The 13,520-nt window shown below is 38.6% G+C and overlaps 1 protein-coding gene across 1 annotated transcript; it reads right to left on the minus strand.

Moving 5' to 3' along the window:
- Positions 1-2,641: 2,641 nt before the first annotated feature.
- LOC139708430 (acyl-coenzyme A thioesterase 1-like) lies at positions 2,642-12,781 on the minus strand. The gene is made up of 8 exons (XM_071620381.1): positions 12,394-12,781; positions 11,747-12,019; positions 11,300-11,487; positions 10,010-10,218; positions 7,921-8,023; positions 6,855-6,935; positions 5,382-5,517; positions 2,642-2,790 (listed from the first exon to the last, which is right to left on the minus strand). The coding sequence occupies exons 1-8, from the start codon at positions 12,773-12,775 to the stop codon at positions 2,642-2,644; spliced, it is 1,521 nt and encodes a 506-aa protein (XP_071476482.1). The 5' UTR covers positions 12,776-12,781.
- Between the last annotated feature and the right edge of the window lie 739 nt (positions 12,782-13,520).

Below are 13,520 nucleotides of genomic sequence, written 5' to 3' on the forward strand. Positions count from 1 at the left end.
ATGAATTTTTGAAGTTTCTGCTCACTCAAGGCTGGATGAGAAGACTACTATAGCTTGTGATGTCACATGAGTACAACGATATAAAGAAAGAATAAAGAAAATTCAACATATTTTCACTTTTCTCGCATAACAAAAGAACACCTGACTTTTCTCTTTCAGAAGGCAGGGGGAATAATATTACCCTTAATTTATGTCAGTAACAAGTCGAAGAAATGTGCACTTTATTCAAAAAGTAAATTTTTGTAAAATTCTCTTTTTATTTTCTTTATATGGTTGTACGCATATGACATCATACACTTTAGTAGTCTTCTCATCCAGCAGTGACTACGCAGATACTTTAAAAATTCATAACTTTTGAACGGATTGTCCGATTTTACCTAAACTTTCACTGATGTGTTCTACTGATATTGCTGCATTCACTCAATCCACATGTATATAAAGGTGGACTTGTCCTTTAAGTGAAATTTTATGTACATGTACAAAACAAATCAAAAATTGCTCAACACCTACGTTACACAGAGTTGCCAATTTGTTTTACTCTGTATGCATCATCAGTTTATAGTTTCTCTGATTTTTCTGTTTTCACACAAGGCAACATTAACGTAAGAAATGGAATTCCCCTTTAAAAAGTTTTAATTAAGAATAAGAGTTAAACATACATCACTATACAGTGCGTATCAAAAAAAAGGTAATCCAACTTTGGAGGGCTACTATCTTATAATCATCAGCTATGGAGAGTGCAATGTTAGTTGAGAGGAAAGGAGAACTCTTCCTCTTTCCATTGATACCTATTTATGTTGACGAATGTCATGCATGACTGAGCACATGAACTTTAAAGACAACAATGACAAATTGCACGTTTTCCAAGTTTGCATGTTACTGTGAAGGAACAATGCATATCTCACTGCATGGATGAGATCTGTCAATGGAGGTGGTCGAATCATCAGGCCAGCCTGCATGACTGCAGGTTCGTGTTAAAGGTTTCTTCCAACCATTTATGGTTCATAGCCTTCAACATGGCCACGTTGTTGTAAACTTGGTCCTTCCCATAAAGGCTAAACCATTATCCATTTTTCTCTCTTCACATTTAAGACATGGTTTGTCGCTGCGAGCTATGTGTTGAATATGAACAGAGAAAATGGATTGTGTGGGTTGACCTCTGTGGGAGTGACTTAAGTTATCCAACAGGTGGCCATATGAACCATAAAAGGTTAGGAAAAAAACCCTAAACACTAACCCTAAAGACAAATCTGCATTCGTACAGGCTGGCCTCTTTGGCCACTTTCATAGACAGATATCATCCATGCAGTGAGACATGCATTGTTCCTTCACAATAACATGCAAACTTGGAAAAAGTGCGATTTGTCATTGTCTTTAAAGTTCATATGCTCAATCATGCATGACATTTATCATCATAAATAGATATCGATGGAAAGAAGAAGAGTTCCTCTTTCCTCACAACTAACAATGTGCTCTCAATAGCTGATAATTATGAAATAGTAGCCCTCCAAAGTTGGATTACCTTTTTTTTTGATACGCACTGTACAAGTGTCTTGTTACTAACAGTCTAAGGTACTCTGGCTAAGAATAGATTCTTTCTGCTGCTGATGAAAATTATACTCCCAAACGATACACTATCACCTTTTGCACATTAATAAGCACAATTGACAAAACACTGAAATTTAGCAATTCATCCAAAAAATCTTGGTCAAAAACGTCTCAGCTCAAGGTGTTTTCCCCAAGATTAATGGCAATTCTTCCCATGATATGGCCATTGAATTCTAACAGCATACTTTACTCAATACTTTACAGAATACATTATCTGCCTTGTCTTGCATGCATCCTAAGATACCACATTGCACATGTCAAAGAGTCAATACTGCGTACTGAAGTATCATATTACTCATAAGTATTTCAGTTTGTTGGAGCTGCGATTGGCACAAGAAGCAAAATGTCAAATTCACATGAATCAATTACAATGTATAATAGATTGCTTTGAAAAATGAATAAAATATGCCTGACACTTATGCATACCAGTGGTGGATCCAGAGAGGGGTGCACCGAGCATGCGCCCCCTTTTTATTTCTTCTTAAAACAAGAGATAAAAAGCAAAAAAAAAAATGAGAAAGGAGGGGGGCGTGTGTGCGCCCCCTTTAATTTTGCAAAGGCACCTCCCCTTTAGGAAATTCCTGGATCCACTCCTGCATACAAACAAATTCCCATATGTCACATCATAACCCAAGTTCTTGGAAGTGTTTCCTGTATGCACATTCATATCTAGTAACATTTTACTTAAGTCTGTGTACTGCTGAGTGATATTTCAGCGCATGTGTATGTTGCAGAAATCATACCTGCCCATCCTGCCTATAGAGAATACACTAGCACAATGGTTTGCACAGTATTCTTAGCTGAGCAATGATCAATGCACTACAACATATGATTATTTTCCTGAACCAACCTCCGAATTGATTGAAAGAACAATGTTCCTGTTTCCCAGATGTAGGATATAAGTAGGATAAGAAGTTAAGATCACATAGCTGTTGTGTGGATGCAAGTTTTAAGTACCCGCTAACAGTCTGCATAAGCTATCGCCGAGGCACATTACTGGGCAAGGGAAGATGTCAATGATACATATTGTTTTTCATTGGCCTTGTTCAGAGTCTAGCCAGTCTGTGCGATAGACCTCAGTCACCCCTAACTGGTGGCGGAACCAGTTGATAGTCTTTCTCCAAGCCACTTCCTGGCCACGACTGTGAAGCTTTGGATCACCTCCACAGGTCCCAAAGAGATCTGAGGCAAAATGGACATTAAGATTTTAAAAACCACAATAAAATCCAAGTGGAGAGAATTTCATGTGGATAAACACATCTAGATCTGCATAAATACCACATCACAGAAAAAAAAAAACACAGAACATTACATTTTCTTATCTTGCAAAAGCACACCTTGTTGCCTTCTACTATGCAAAGAGAATTGCTGTGTTATTGTTGATTCCACATTCTCAATCATTTCTTTTCTCTCTGGCTTTATTTCCTGTTCCATCTTTCAGACATTCACATCTTCACCACTTCTCTCCCATATCCCCACAATTTTCCAACCTTCTCCTTCCCCGTCTCCTTCCTCCTTTCTGGTTCATCTTTCTCCTCCCACCGACTTCCAAACCCTTTGCCCAATTCTCACTCTGTTCTTCTTTACAACTGCACCTGCCACTTATTCTCCAGTCTCCATTAGAACAACCTCGACTTCCAGCTCACTGCTGCCGTTTGACTGCCACTAATTTGCCTTCCTCACACTCTTTCTACACCTCTTCTCTCCTTCACTCTCCTCTTTCTTCTTTCATTAAAAAAAAGAAGTTATTTTGAGGACTTCACAAACATTGTGTTACCACAAACCTTGCTCAATCATCTACTACATCACCATGAAAACTTTCAAATAAAGTGAATCTTGTTAAAGGGATGGTTTAGTTTTGGCCAAGACGGAGATTCAGATTTTTGAACTTTTTGCGAGATAATTAGAAACCAGCTATGAAATAGAGCATACTAGCACAATTCTAAGAGGAATTAAAAGCCTATTTGATGAAAATCGGTTTTGAAATGAGATATCCAAAAATAAATTAAAACAAGGAAAAGTAGAATTTACGCGGTGCGTAATATATGTCCCCGCCGGAAGTAGCATTTTGTAGCAAAATGTACAATACAGGTCACAAATCAAGGTCAAAGGTCAAAGAAATCAAAGGTCAAAATTCTGTGTAGAAGTTTTGAAGCCCTCACCTGCTGCCATCACATAAAGCAAACGGAATTGAAATCGGGTTAGAAATGGCGGAGTAGCATTTTGTAGCCATTTTACAATATAGGTCAAAAATCAAGGTCAAAGGTCAAAGAAGTCAAAGGTCAAAATTCTGTGCAGAAGTTTTGAAGCCCTCACCTAGTGCCATCACATAAAGCAAATGGAATCGAAATCAGGTTAGAAATGGCGAAGGAGTAGCATTTTGTAGCAAAATGTACAATACAGGTAAAAATTCAAGGTCAGAGGTCAAAGAAGTCAAAGGTCAAAATTCTGTGAAGAAGTTTTGAAGCCCTTACCTATTGCCATCACATAAAGCAAACAGAATCAAAATCGGGTTAGAAATGGTGAAGGAGTAGCATTTTGTAGCCAATGTACAATATAGGTCAAAAATCAAGGTCAAAGGTCAAAGAAGTCAAAGGTCAAAATTCTGTGTAGAAGTTTTGAAGCCCTCAACTAGTGCCATCACATAAAGCAAACGGAATTGAAATCGGGTTAGAAATAGCGAAGGAGTAGCATTTTGTAGCAAAATGTACAATATAGGTCAAAGGTCAAGGTCAAAGGTCACAACTGAAATTCTGTGTAGAAGTTTCAAAGCTCCCACATAGTGCTATCATATAAAGCAAACAGAATCAAAATTGGCTCATAAATGACAGAGAAGTAGCAAATTGAAGATTTTGATCACACACGGACGCACACACGGACACACGGACAGACACATGGACAACCTTACGGTGATATACTTGTGTGTCTACCCCTTTGTTCTCCCTTTTGTTAAAATAGACACACAAGCAAAAATTTTAGCCACACAAGCCTGACGGAATAAAGGCCATCTATTGTGCACTATTGTTCTCCTACCCACACAAGCATACTCTCGTTAGCACGGACGGACACACGGACGGACACACACACGGACACACACACGTATGGAGCCCGTTTCATAGTCCCCTGCTAGAACTCGTTCGGCGGGGACAACAAAGAGGTAACAACAAAAGATGGGTCCCATCTTTTATAAGGACCTCTTGGGTTTTGGATATCTCAGCCAGTTCAAAACAGATTTTCATCAAATAAGCTTTTAATTCCTTTTAAGAGTTCTATGTTACATTTCATATACGGTGTACATGGTTTCTAATTTATCTTGCAAAAATTTAAAATGTGAATCCCCATCTCAACCAATACAATCCCATCCCTTGAAAGGCACATAGACCCGGTAGTTGCAGGGGCGCTGTTGGAGAAGAGTGCCGATCACCGTTCGTATTGATACGAAGATTGCCGAAGTTGAGCTGTCGTTGCCTTCGTCGTCTTCTCTGCGCATCACACAGTCTGTAGTGACGCCAGGGTGCGTGCTTCTTAGTATGACGTCACAGAAGAAGTTTGCTTAAGCTGTCATCATCAGCCGAATCAAGAGCCCAACTGTGATCGGACGACTGACTATAGTGGATCGGACTTCTTCGGACTCATAAAAATGGGTCAAAGCGTAAGCGCCAAAGAGGAGTCGATAGCATAAGTCTCAGCTGTAGGATCCTTGCGCCATGTGCCGTGTACGCAGGGAACTAAACCACCGGGTCTATGTGCCTTTAATTGCGTTATATTGGTACCTATTTTTGCACCAGGACTGATGTTGGAAAATCTGCAGAGTGGTAGGTATGGCACATCCACAAAGTGGCCGGTGCCTCTCAAGAAGACAGCTTCAAACAAATGATGTTTTCCAACATTCTGGAGTCGTGTGAGCATCTATCAACAGAGAGAAGGAGAATAACGAAGACACTATCTCCATATCATTGATTTCTGAAAACCTGCAGTGGCAAATATCCCGAGTTATGCAGCTGGTACAAAAGGTGTTAAAAAAATACAGCATGGTATTGCTGCATATGCACTGTTTCCATTTAGGGCACAAAAATATAGAACAAACATATACATGTAACTGAGTTTGAACACACTTCTTATCTTAAATTTCCCTAAATAGCTAAATGACTTCCCAAGTGGAAATTTTACTAGTAGACGGAACATAAGCTGGGTCCCATTTCATAAAATTTGGTATCAGTGACAACTGCCACATTTCTGTGACAAATTTGCTGTTAGTCAATCAGATGCAAGGATTTCAGTAGCTTATAACAATTACGCCAATTTGTCACTGATAAGTTTTATGAAACGGGGCCTGGAATCAACTGTATGGTATTTACATATTTCATTACGATTTTTACAATGTTACTCTTAATGAATTATTAAAATTAAAACAAATTATATGAAAGTAAGAATGGCATAAGGGCAATGACATGTTTTGTGCTATTGTTGTTTTTTCATCTCAATTATATGCATACAAAGGGCCTAAGCAAAATGCTCCCTATTTCGATGTGCACATAATGATCAACCTCAAGTATGCCCAAAATGCTTGTGGGCCACCAGGAAAATATGCAGTTTACATGAGAAAATTGACTTTATTGATCTACCTTTAATTGGGGGGGGGGGGGGGGGGAGGGCTATGCACACATTTACATCTGCATGTCATTGTCACATGATATCTAATAATACAATCAGCATCATTATAATAGTCCACAACAGCTGCCATCTCTTTTTTAAAATAATCTCATTTGATTGCAGAGTAAGATTTGCACTGAATACATTGTACAGCCATCTTTCTGTGAAGGCATTCTTTTGTCAAGAACTAGTCAAGTCTACCACATTAATGCTCCTCCTAGATACCGTACTTCAGGCTATAGTAAAGTATAACTTTACAAGACTACTATGTGGTTAAAAAACAAAAAAATGTTTACATTTAGTATCTAGACTAGAAACCATTTCCAAAGGCTGCACTTACAGGTTACAGCTGTGTCTGTGTGTGTCTGTGTGAGTGGGATGTGAGTTTATGTTTCTTGCCGCATTAATACCATCCCTGTATCATGCTACTCCTCATTCAATATCTGGTGAAAGTGTAAAATGTGCTGCTTTCTTCAGTGAGAAAAAGTTGAATTATTGAATGAAATCTCCAGATGTCACTGGGTTAAATGAAAGCAAGGAAAGTCTTAGAGACACATGGGAAATTTGGTGTGTCTTGAAGTGAGACTACTCACCCTGTTAGTGCGCTTCAGTGACGATACGAACCTGTCATCTCCTGGGATGAGGAACAGCATTGGAATGTTGATATCTTCCACCTGTACACACATTAATGCAAACCAACATACAAGATAGTGCAATCCAGGGAAGAGAACTTGAAATGACACTCCAACTGCCATAACACACAAGATTAAAGTTTGCAAAGGCAGAGTCAGCGTTTTTGAAACACTGAGCCACAACGCTGATCCAAAATGCTATTCAGAAGGGTACTGTTTATGCTCATTTTATTTTTTAAAGCTCAAGAAAGAGAGGATTGACAAACATGCACTGTGCATTGTCGAAACACTATGTACATGATTTTGCATTCATGCTCCCCCATGCGGTAAACGTGATTAGAGAGAATCGCTGATTAGAAATGTACATTTTTGTGCATTTGAAATCATCATTTTGAAACTGTGTTTCTATCAATGAGAGCTGGGACACAACAATGTTTTGCACTAATTGTCATGTTTCAAAACACTGATTGTTGCCCCTACCCCCCCCCCCCAAAAAAAAAGGTAAGCATACAATGCACCCTGACTGAAATTGATCATAATTTGTTCTGATTTATATCCATGCAAAGTCTATGAATATATGAAAAACAGAACATAGTCTGACTGTTCAGTCTTTTGTTAGAACTTCAGTTCATATCGTGATCACAAAGTTTCAGCTGTTTATTTGTATTTGACATTGAACTATGACCGGATTTGTTTACTAATTCCCACACTGTCCACATATTGGCTGCATAGTCCCACCAAGACTCTGTTAGACAGGTGTATGCTATACCAAATTGGCAATCTATTACAGATAAATACTAATGGCACTTTCTGATGGAAACTGAAAACAATATTCCTGTCATGCCAGTTTATTTGTATGCTTATTTAAATTGTTCGTTTTGGCAGAATGTTATCTTTATAAGACACTGTGCATTGGATCATCCTTGTGACAACCGGTATCAGTATCACAATCATCATTATCACCATTACAATCATTATCACCATCCACATCATCATCATCATCATAATCACAATCTTCAGCACTTACTGGAGTCACAAATTCTCCCGAAGGAATGACAAGCTCCTCAGTGATTGTCCAGTACAGTAGGCCATCTTCTCCTTCGAACACCTGACCATCGAAACTCGGCTGTCTGAAAAAAAAAGAAATTCTCCAAAGTGTTACAAAAACAGTACAACAAACTTCCATAGAATTAGCTTTAATTGAGTTTGAAACTGATGGTTAGGGATACTGGCTGACGATTTATATATTCTTGTGAACTACAGAAATTTCATGTAAAAAACTTATTTTGGTTGCTTTTGGACATTGCATTCACTGGACAATATGATGTCTGTGTTCTTCCTTTCCTTCAGTGCTATCTGGATATGACTGGATTAACTTTGGGTGAAATAGAAGACATCTGCCTTTAAAAGTTACACATGATCCAAATCTATCAAGATTTGCTACCATAACCTCACTATATCTCACTTCGTTCATGTCATTGAGGTGGTAAAGTATTTGTATGTGACATTACCAACTATCATGCGCTTCCACAGACTGCATTGAAGCATTCACATACTGCAGTTTACTTGCTGCACACTGCAGATATTACTTGGCCTGTTTTAGACCCTACAGTTAATCTGTCATGTGGTTGATATGCAAACAATGCAACACTGTTTCATGAAAAATTGAGCACCTGTGACATCAAATTCTCACTCATATTTCAATTGCCTAAAACTGATATCCAACATGCAGAGAATGTGCACATTACCACAGGCTTTTCTTTCTTTGAGCATCACAGAAATGTGACAGCCAATCAAAGTCTGGGAGCATATGATGTTGAATTTAAGAATGATTTACCCTTTTTAATACTTTTTTATAAATTTGTACAACTGTATTGACATAGAGTAAACTGTACTACATGGGTTACTTAATAATCAGTCTGTGATTGCACATTGCTGAAATACTAACACATAAGGGTAAAAGATTTTTCTAATATTGTTATTGTTAACCTATATACGGTGTCCACAAAGAGCAAAGATATCAAAAGTGGGGTGATAGGAACTCCCGACTTTAGACACATCTTAAAGGGATGGTACATGTGGAGGCGAGGATTAGGCTTTTAAATTTTTTGTGAGATACCAAGAAACCACTTTATATGAAATAGTACAATACCATTCTAAGACGAAATAAAAGTTTATTAGATGAAAATCGGTTTTAGAATGGCTGAAACATCCAAAAACAAAGTAAAATAAAGCGATCATAATAAAAGGTGGGTCCTACCTTTTATTACGATTGCTCTATATTGCGTATCTCGGCCATTTCAAAACCAATTTCCATCAAATAAATGTTGAATTTCTCTTGGAATTACATGCTCTTTCATATTTCATAAGTGGTTTCTCATTATCTCACCCCAAAATGTTAGAAACCTTAAGTTAGGTCTCAACCAAAACTATACGACCCCTTTAATTTGTACTTTGTGAACAATGTTGATAAGAGTGAGAACTTTCTGTGGTCTTTCGCTCTAAAGTCCACTCTGCTATTTGATCTCCTCAAGTCTTTGGAGTGTCTGATGACAGTCTCTACACCAGGCTCAGCAGATTGTGAAAAATTGATGTCGCACATTCTCAGCGTACTTTGACCAACCATGATAACTCAGATAATGATAGTTGATGTCAGGAATATACAGATTATAATAACTTATGGGTCTAAAATGCCTTTTCGGGGAAGTCACAAAATCGATCCATGGCATAGAATTTCAATCTCTTCAGAAGACAATCTGGATGTTCATGATATTATCAGCCATCATCTACATACCGTTATTACAAAAAGAAAAAAATAATAATACAGTGGCAGAATTTTGTTTTCTTGTTTACAATAAAAGAAAAAAAAGAAAGGGGGGGGGGGGGCATTGGGTGCGTGCCCCCTTAAATTTCTGAAAGAAAGGTACGCATGAAATCACATGATTAACCCTAGAAGTGGTACTAGAAAGTATGCATACAGGCGTGCAGTTCTTCTTTTTTTCAGCTTGTCAGCTGATTAAACTCTAAAGTGGCACCAGAAATATAAACTGCTTGGTGCCCCCACTTCATGAAATTCCTGAATATCCCCAAGGTCATTGTGAGTTTCTGGTACTCACGGGGGTACGATCCGAGTTCCGTCTGGTAGGACAAGACCTACACCAGTTGGAGGAACGTCGCCGCTTCCCGTAATCGACAAACACTTGATGGGAAGTCCCGCTATTCTGGCTACGGCATTCATGGCCAGATAGCTGCCAAGACAAGCAGACACTATTCCAACTCTGTTGATGTCCAGACGAGGATGTTTCCTGATGAAATCGATGATGTCCTGGCAAAGACAAAAACCAATGCAATACATACATAGAAACTTCTAGCATACATATGTTTGAAGAAAAAAAAAATCATATATATCACAAAAATCCTTTACCATAACAGTAAACACTATGCAATAATATAATCATAACATGAAATATATTGATAATGATAATATTTATTGATACCTAAGTTATATCACTACTAATGTTGCTCCTATGCACTGATAATTGCAGAGCACTTCTCACCTACAGAGCAATTGTGACAAAATAGACTAAAAGATTTAATAACATGTTGAAGAGTTATCATGGTTTCACAGTGAATTCCAATCCAAACTATTTCATACAAAGTAATGCTACAGTAGCTACCTAGATTTATTCTTTAATTCTTTCAATAGTTATTCCAGAGTCCAAAGTATAACACTGAGTATGTTTGTTTCTGCCATGGATTCAAAAGTATGTGATCTTAAGCATATATGACCAACTGAATCTCTGTGAGGTGTATCCATTTGACGATTGACCAATTGGTATTTTACCAATTTAATCTTTATCATACAGGGTTGATGTGGGGTATTAGGTGAGCAAGCTTTTAAATTAGCTTGGGCCAAGTACCATAAATAACATGCTTTGCCTGAGGGGTAACTCAGGATTGTAAAGCAACAAGAACATGGGTTCTTCAAGCAATCACGGCAACAACATGAGACTTTCTCATTAACACGCTCTGATAAGAAAGACATGATCATTGCACCTGTACTAAAATGATTAGTTTCATTGACACTCCACTTAACACACCAAAATCTCACTTGAAAATTGACAAGAAACTTGAAATATGTCCACACTCTGTATGATACTTGCTGCTAACTTCTTTTCAAATGCATACCTGGTAAAGCTCCCTGAAAAAAAAAAAAACAGCAATACAATACACAAAACTGCACTAATAAGTCAGAAAGAAATAGATCAATTAAGAAAATATATTTCATGTCACGGATAGGGAACCCCTAGTACTGAAATGAGACAGTCGTTGCTGTTTCCTTTTGATTGACAGATCTCAGTCACCTTACACAGATCCAGATCATCCTGAAAGCAGATAATACTCACAAGGAAGATTTGCATGTCAAAGTAGGTGATGACACTACTCATCAAGTCTGCCCCAGCCCTCATCTTCTTGAAGTAGTCTACACTGATGGTGGCGAACCCATGGGAGGCCAGGAGGGAAGGGCGATCTTCTATCAGGTACGGCACCCCGCCCCTTATGTCGATCAGGACAGGCATCAGAGCAGCATCACCTGACCAAAGAGTGGAGAGATCTCCTTGAAATACCCATCTATAATTTGTTTTTATGCCGAATCTGGATCATACGACCTACTTTAAGAGAAACAGTTTTTCTGAATCATAGCATTCTTCAAAATATAACAGAACTCTGATTGATGCACATGTTTCACCTTTTACTCAATGCTACAGTTTGAAATCATTTCTACTGGTTATCCTTGTAGCACAAAGAGCTTAAATTGGTTAACATCTTCGAGTAGATTTAAGCCAAATTACCCTTCTGCTGCGGAAGATATAGGCATCCTTCCGCTTTGCCATGAGTGAGGGGAATCCTGTCCACATAGTCTGCCAGGGACCACCTCTCAGCAGATGCCTCTCCTAGCAGTTGGCCAGCAACATCCACAACTTGGAAGTAATAGACAAATGGCTTCTGGATGTTCTTCTTGATGAGCCGAGGCCACTTGGATGTATCCGTGGCAACCATACTCCACAGAAGTCCATGTGGTTCTACTCCAGTGTAGTTGCCACCAATGGAAGGATCATTCTGGACTACCAATACGAAAGAAGATGAAGAACAGTTTTGAACTTGTGATACATCCCACAGCAAAGGAGCACATGATGGATACTGTTGAAGTCATTTCAAGTGATCATAACTGCTGTTTTTAACTGCCAAAATAACATCAGTTTACATGGTATATGTGTATGTATATAATCATGACATGGTTGTACCACCTACTGTAATTCACAACTTAGTCAAAAATTGTGTCTCATGTTTAGTCTTGCCAAGAATTGACTAATCTAAAATGGCAGCTTTCATTCAAAACATCTTCAAAGTATTTTTTTTTTTACATAGAACTTGTTTTTATCAGGTCATACCCATGAGTATTAGCAATGGGGCTTCAAAGATATTTCCCCCTGCTCACCTGATACTTGGCCTGACCTGTCAGCCACATACTGTGCGCTTGATTCAAAGTGATATCGTCCACACTCTGATGTCACATGTGCTCGTAGGGTCACCTCCTGACCTGGCTCCAGGCCGCTGACCCTGATGTCCAGCAGTTCATCACTGAGGCCAGATTGAGGATGGACATGAAGATGTGTCTCTTGACTCTGGTCAAGGTCAGACAGAGCTGTGCCTTGATCACTTGCAGTTACTGTTACATTGCTGCTAATTTGGCTTCTTGATGAACACTGCCTCAGGACTGCACCATCACACCTACTTCTCTCTCCATCTCCTCTAGGCCCACTGGACAGGTGGTTGAGAAGGCATCCTAGTCTGTCTCGAACTCTGCCTTCTGTGTTCATGGCACAATGTACCTAGGTTGTGGGAATCACATATCAGGCATTATAATCAATGCAACAAGAGTGACTTCATGTGCAATATTTCAGTGTAAGGGGTCCTTGCATAGCTATGATGTAATTGTCTTCTTACAGATGCTTGTGTTATGATACGATACCCTGATTTCATGGATATTACTGATATCAGATGGAGTGAAACATGTTAATCATCTTAAGGGACCTGTGCAATGCAATATGCATATGATGTGGACTTGTACCGATTGTACAATTAATTTTGTATCTCAAAACATCAAATACTCTGTTTCCATGCAATGTCATTTGCTAAACATATAAGCAGCACAGAGGCATAAAAGTGATGCTTGGTCTAGCCATGGATTCTTCCCATCTCCCTGGTCTAGCTAGTGGAAGGTGCATTCCAGTGTCATTTGTTAGTATCATTTCAGTACATTAGCAGTGATTGATATTGACAGAAAATGTCATTGACAAAATCTTCATTTTGAAGGTTTTTGTGGGCATATCCATTTGAGAAGTAGACAAATTTAAAGAGATATGACATATAGTTAGATATTATTTTGGTCACAGTGATGTTGAGGGTATCAATATCATAAATCGACACAAATCAACATGCATTTACATTGCATAGGTGATGACGTGCACTGGTGAACCCCTGAGCTGATAGTAGCATGTAGCATTCTACAGTAGCATTCTACAGTGCTAAAGCCACTAGACAGTAGTAGAGCTCACATTATTT

The sequence above is a fragment of the Diadema antillarum genome, unplaced genomic scaffold (genome assembly GCF_040938485.1).
Source record: "Diadema antillarum isolate AM-2024a unplaced genomic scaffold, OU_Dant_1.0 seq00001334_RagTag, whole genome shotgun sequence".
NCBI lineage: Eukaryota > Metazoa > Echinodermata > Echinoidea > Diadematoida > Diadematidae > Diadema > Diadema antillarum.